At 29.0% G+C, this 7284-nt stretch overlaps 1 protein-coding gene across 1 annotated transcript in view; it reads right to left on the bottom strand.

Moving 5' to 3' along the window:
• Positions 1–6638, bottom strand: part of LOC119669249 — a 14153-nt gene extending 7515 nt beyond the window's left edge. Inside the window, exons 1-3 of the mRNA XM_038079073.1 lie at positions 6388–6638; positions 251–334; positions 21–158 (exon numbers count right to left, since the gene is read on the bottom strand). Coding sequence (XP_037935001.1) covers positions 21–158; positions 251–334; positions 6388–6534 — 369 coding nt within the window. The 5' untranslated portion in view covers positions 6535–6638. The remainder of the gene's footprint in view (positions 1–20; positions 159–250; positions 335–6387) is intronic.
• Between the last annotated feature and the right edge of the window lie 646 nt (positions 6639–7284).

The following is a 7284-nucleotide window of genomic DNA, read 5'->3' as shown; positions in this document are numbered from 1 at the left end:
TAAGGATATGAAAGTCTTACCTGTATGGTACCACATCCCTTTAGTGGCAACTCTAATCTATAGCTTAAGGCTCCTTTACCATTTACACGACATGCGCTACTACGATCGTAGTCAGCTTGTATGATGCCATGAAAAGGTTCGTTAAACTTGAGATCAACCTTTAAACAATAAAAAAAATCAATTTATTTACATGAAAGTAATTTAGATTAATATTGCTGTTATTAATAGAAAGGCATAGGGTACAACTTACTTGCATTGAGCCAGCAGCACAATTCAATGCAGCTTTGGTGCGATTCAGAAATATCAATGGGCTAATATCGTCCAATTTTGTAACCTAAAATTAAACCAAACATGTTTTAATTATAATATTAGTATTTCATAGATTAGATAAGGGATTTTAAATTTCAAATACAATTTATTACATATAGTATTTGCAATTCAGCATATGTTCAGAGTAATTAATTTTACACAATTCGCATTGAATGTCACATTGCAGTATTATAAGTACTATTTATATATCTGTTTCACAATTAGCAACAATAAAACATTTGTGATATTTGCGTTACTCCGATATCATTAGGTATCATCAATTTTTCTGTTATGTAAGCCACGAAAGCCAATTTCAACAACAACAATTAAACAACCACACAATTTCCTTTGAAAGCAATTAAGTAAAATGTTGGGAAAATAATTAACATAATTTTCCATAGAAAATCACAAACGCAGTGGTTCATATGTTGCAGTCAATGCGGCATACGCGGAACCCGCATTCATATTGAGTGCAATATGCTTTTAGGTTTGGTGTCACTAACCAATATGTGGATGTGGAGTGGATATGTGGAATTGCAGATACATGATTGCGTGTGGCAAGCCATTACCTGCTGGTGTGAAATTATTACAAAGCTCCATATATTGGAACTCATATTATTACAGCAGCCTGACGCAATGAGGAAATTGGCACAGAAGCCACTATAATTAGGAAGGCCCTTTACTTTGGCTTAAAGATATTTATTTCGCTTATGTACTTTTTTGAATTAAAAAATTTTATGGTTTGTGGCAATAATTAATTATTAAATTAATTTGTGTAATATATTAAAATAACAGATGTATGTTTATTTTTAGTTTCATTTTTGTTGAAAAAAATTTAGATACAAATTTTGTATCTCATCATATTTGTTGATGATGATTACTTGACAATATTTGAAATAACTATATGAGCTGTTAAAAATAATTTTAAATAATTAATTAATTAATTAAATTAATTGAAAATAATATAAAAAGGAACACAGTTTATACTAACTGTTGTAATAAAACACAAAGTGACAAAGCTATTAAAATAGTATTAGTTGAGAAGAAAATACTACACTAAACTTACTGAAAGGTCATAACTACATACGATCAGACAGCAAATTCGTGTTTATTCGTAGTATATACTATGCTATACTATATACTATGCTGTACTTTATACTATAAACTTCATATTTATGCATAATTGATGACCTTAAATATTATTTAGAACTATATTTTCTCTTTTATGTAGCAAATTCTATATGATCAAATTTTGATGGAATGGAAATTCTATATACGATCTTGAAACACAGAAAGTTGAGAACTGGAGAAATTAAATGCTCATATATACCACATTAAATTTATTTTTAACGTCCGTTTTGACGAAAGAAATTAAATTCCTTTTATAAACAATTGTTTCCAATAGAGAAGTTTTTATCGAACAGTAGTGAATTGCAACAACAGACATTTTTAATAATTTTTAATTAATTTTTTTTCAAAATATTAAAAAATTTTTGATTGATGTGCTTAGGAATTATATCTTATACATATTTAGTTATTAGTAAACAATTTTTTTAAACTGCAATTATGAGAGGTTGCACTCATACCCTGCTAAATTTGAACCTCAGAGTCAGTATTCATTAGCCAATTGGCTTAATTGGCAACAGGCCATCTCTGGGGTATGCTGTGTTGGGTTACTTTCAATAAAAGAGTTAAATTCACTCTTGAAGGATTGCAAGGATGCTCTCTGTTATATCAGAAGTTCTAATGTTCATAAAGACTATTTTAGTGAAGCCATCAAGTTCTTTAACTAAAAACATCTAAACTTTTCAAAAAAATAGTTTGTCATTTTCATTAATTCTTTAGTTGTGCTTAGAAAAATATAAGCCACACAAGGACAATTTCCCAATATCCGTTCTATTACAGAGCGGTTTTACAAAAAATGTTGTGGTAGATTATTATTCTCTTCAAGTGCTGATTAATGGTGTTGCACCTAGAGGAAGGAATAGGAGTGCTAACTATCACTAACTCCATTAAATCCGAACTCACAAATGTAAAACTTAAGATACCTACACTGATATGTAGTGAGTTAGCTTTAATGACTTTATTTGCAGAGGCTCTACAATCAGGACTTTAAGAAAAACATGATAATAAGGACACATGACATATCATGTGGTATTGAAAATTATGTTCGCATTATGGATTATAAAGCTACTACAATACGATTGATTGTTAGGGTACAAAAGGAATGGAATGAAACGACTGTGTCTCGAAATTACTTACTGAAGGTAATATGGAAACCATAAACACATAAAAAATTTTAAATAAATTTTCTAAATCTATATATTTCCTACATCTAAATAAATCTAGTATCTAAATAATAAAATTAGTTTAAATTATATGAGTTAAATAATCTTAATATTATTAAATAACAAAATAATAAATAAGTAATAAAAACAAATAAATTAATCAAAAAAATTAAATAAACGAATAATGTTGTCAGTTAATTAACAAACGCTGACTCTGAGCTTTAAATTTGGCAGGGCACGAGTTAAATCTTTAATACTTGCAGTCTTAAAAGAACGAAAATTATTTACGAATAATTTAATATAATAAATATATTCAATATCACTGATAATGGGTATTTGGCAATTCTGGAAACAGTTGTGTGGTCATCCAAAAATTTAATTAATTAAAAATAATAAAAAATGTTTGTTGTTGCAATTTCACTATTTCACTAAAAACTTCTCTATTTAAGCTAAAAGTTTATATAAGGAATTAAGTTTCTTTTGTCAAAACGAACGTTAAGATACAATTTAATAAATAAATATGTAGTAATGCTTTAATACATCATCAAAAACAATATTTTCGTTCAGAATTTGAAACCCAAAATGAAGTTAATTTTTAAAATCATTGCAAAAATTATATATCTTATATTTATGATAATTAAATTTATTTTTTTCTAATGAGAGCTTTTATTTTCAGTAAAAATAAACTCACTTAAAGCATGATGAATATAGGCATAATATCTAAACCGTTTTTTGCATGAAAATTAAGAAAAAAGTTAGAGTATCTAGAACTTTTAGTTTGAATTCTATTGCACATGAGAACAGCTGTAGTTCCGACTACTATTAAAAACAAGGCCAAATAAAAAATTAAATTTAACTTTTATCTGCGCTCCTGAAGTAGTTAGTAGATTTCACTTGAAACTTATCAGAGGCATTCACTTTTGCAGATTGGAAGCAGAAAAAACAACTCGGACTCGCATCCATTGAACTTTTGATTTTTATCAAAATTGCTACTTTTCTGTTGCAGCACAAATGCGATTGAATATTTTGCATACCAAACACGTTTCGTAGTAAAACTTTTTTCGTTTTTGTATCTTTTTATTTTTATCAGATCGTTTTAATGCGAATTTTATCTGTGCACTGCAAAAACACAGTAAAACTGCAAAGCCTTTACACAAATCATTGGAACGGCAGCAAAAGTGATTATATTTGATTTAACTTCAGTTGACACTTCAAGCGTAAATCCCCGATTCGAACCAAGTATCTCAAAGGCGTGGCAGAGGGTAATTGCGTAAAATGCGTAGATTTATTTACAGTTTTCACATAAAAAACTAAATAAGTTGGCAATGCTATTGTGGAATGCTTTTCGTGGATTAAGGGGATTGACACTCAGTTACGTCTGTGCATTGCGAGTATTTCAAAAGTGCCAAGAATATTAAGTTGTGATGTTTTACGTGATTATTTATCAGAAGTACAATCGAACTGCAGTTGGCGAGTTGTCATAAAAACATAAAAATTATGTGCTTTGTAATTAAAAAAGCGGGAGTACAAATTCAATAAAACTTTTTGATATTTCTAAATATTAGAAATGATTAAAATTTTAATGGATGTTATGCAGATACATTGCTTTGACATACTCTGAATCATTCTAATCGAATTCAAAATTCATTTTATTTAAAATTTAATAAAAATTTTATATTTTTATAAAAATTAATTATTAAGCAATAAATAGGAGAGATCTTTTGGGATATAGTGATCAGTTTGAACGAAAATTGTGTAATAATTTTTAAAATAAAAATTAGTCTTCTAGGGTTTTTTTTAGAGATGTATAATATTTCGAACAGTAGTGAATTACAACAACAACTTTTTTTTTTATTATTTATTAATGTGCTTGTTATTGCTTTTATAATTTGCTGTTCTCTGAATACTATTATTTCGGTTAGAATAAGTTAAATGCTACATGATTTTTTTTTTAACTTCATTTTATTATATACAATCTATTCTAAACATAAATAATAAGTACTACTTATGGCAATAACAATATTTGACAGGCTTGCACGGGACTGCCCAGTGGTAATCACCGCCTTATCAAGTATTACAATTTCTCCATAGTGTTGTGTTTCTATTAAGTAGAAGTAAGCAGGTAGGCTGTATTAGAATACGATTATTATGTTGTGTTTTAGAATCTACTCCTTAAAACATGCTACAAGTAGCAAAAAATTTTTGGAACTGTTTTTTGTTTCTTTGTGAGGCATTAAAATAATCAGATAATATCATATCGTTCGCATATCTTAATATTAATTAATCTTAATATTAACTTTATCAATACAGATACCTCCTTACACTATCCTCCCTCTTAATATCTAAATATAGCGCAAATATAAGAGATTTAGTATACGACGCCTTTATATAACTGGGGACTATGAGTCAAAATACTCAGATATTTTTATTCCATGAAAAAAAAAAATGTGATGAAAAATTAATTAATTCAATTTTATCCTGTATTTTTCACTGACTTATCAAATAGTCTTTGTATATACCATACCAAATTTTTATTTTTCGTGTTGAAAATTTTTAATATATTAGATTAGATTAGGTTATACCGGCGATGCACTTAGGCTTATGTCCCATTGTGTTACCGTATATAGAGGAAAGTCAGGATTTAAATTCACCTAAAACCTTTGAAGAAGCTGGTTTTTAAAGTTTTGAGTCATCGCCAAGCATGAGCTGGGCAAAGAGATAGTAGATGAAATGCACTTTCATCGTCTTCTACACAGTTGTGGTAGGTATTAGGGAGAGAGAGATTCAATCTTCTAGCATAGTTCCTTAGTCTGGAGTAACCTGTTAGTAAACCTACCATAAGTCTGATATCTCTACGAAGTATCTTAATGAGAATACTGTATTTATTTTTAGTGAAAAATGGCCAGATTTTATATAGTGGCTTGCATATTAAGAAAGAAACCAATTTTGAATATAGTAGCATTAAGGAAATTTTCAAATTGAAGAACACGTATAGTTCTTCGGCTCTAAATGAAAAGATTTCATTTCTTGGCACTTGCTGTCCAAAAATGAAATATAAACGAATTAATTAATAGATTTTGCGAAATATCATTAATGCTGAATATATGTTATAGCGATATTCTAAGCAGCGCTATGGTTGATCGAATAATTTAATAATTTAAATTGTTTTTTTTATTGGATTTAAATTCATTATAAAATCAGAAAAGGGGGCTTATTTAAAGTTAATTATAATAAAGTATTTGTGACAAAAACACGGCGGAATATATGGTTTTTATAGGAAAATTGATAAAAATTATTATTACTTTTTCTTTTGTTGAAAATATCTTTTATTTTCATTAATATTGAAATAAGTTTTAAGGGCAGTACTTTTTTGAATTATGAAAGGGATGAATTTAGTATTTTTATTATAAGGTTTCTTGCGAGGAATGTGGTAGCAAAATGGCGAAAAATCGCTTATTGAGGTCAATGGAAAGTTATCTGCAGTCAACGAACCAACAAATATAATAAAAGAAACATTAATATTTAATTACAAATAATTTTAAAATTAATTTTATATATATAATATATAAATATATTTTTTTATAGTCCCCCCTAACATTCAGAGTTGAGAGTTTATTTTTCTGTTCGAAATAGATTTCTTGTCATAGCTCAAATACAATTTTCAATTTTCAATCTCAAATATTTTCTTAAAGAGTGGAGCATCTTTAAATTAAATTTAGCAAAGCTTGCCGCAACTAATTTAAAACAAAACAATCTGATATAAAAATAAATTTGATAATGTTGAACTAACCTTCCCGTCCAAAGTTGCCTCCTCGGGCAAACCATTTGTTGTGTAATTCCCGCTGTCACCCTGCTGTACATAATTCGATTGTGCGAGTGTCATGTCGAGTTGTGCCGAGCACAACATTAACAATACCAAAAGCGCAGATACATTCATATTAGCCAATTTCAACGGTTTCAACGGTTTCAAGAAGGTCTGTGGGCCGGATGTTGCTTTGTTTTCTCTAAACCTTTGCCTGTTATGTCGGTGGTGGAACTTTAACATCTGAAAAATACACAAAAAGAAAAGTTTAAAGTATATGAGAAAATATCATTAAAATCGCTGAAAATATTTTAAATATTTATGTTGCTAACTAAATGAGTTACATCGTTTGAATTGCATCAACAATAACAATCAACAATAATGTACATAGACAACAAAAAATAAACAAATAAGCAAATAAACAAATTAAGAAAAAAGAAAAATAAGATAATTAAAGTAAATTTCATTAAAGAGCAAAGTACAGCCGAAGAACTGAAGACAGAAAACTATGGGACAGAAATAAGCGTACGAGTATCTCATTAATTTAACGAGTTAACCAGAAGCGCGCAATTCGCTGTGCTGGTACACGTTGTTCAAATATGAAATTTACACGCATGCATATCTTGCAGATGCCAAACCAAACAGAATTTTTACTCATAGTTCAGAAAAAAAGAGCCATTAAAGAGGCATCCTTCAGCATCGCTGAAAGCTGAGAGCTGAACTGCATTGTACTCGTATTATGCGAAAGATTTGCAAAGGCATTTGTGTTAACCTGGCCTTTAGTGCTGCCGCCTGATCCATACATAATTGCTATTATTAAACGCTTTTTAGCTTTGGTCTCTTGGCTCGAAGGGCCCTAGTCGTGCTAAAGTGTTTAGTCAGGGA

This window comes from Teleopsis dalmanni, chromosome 1 (genome assembly GCF_002237135.1).
Source record: "Teleopsis dalmanni isolate 2A chromosome 1, ASM223713v2, whole genome shotgun sequence".
Classification (NCBI taxonomy): domain Eukaryota; kingdom Metazoa; phylum Arthropoda; class Insecta; order Diptera; family Diopsidae; genus Teleopsis; species Teleopsis dalmanni.
This window is presented reverse-complemented; position numbering and strand designations above follow the sequence as displayed.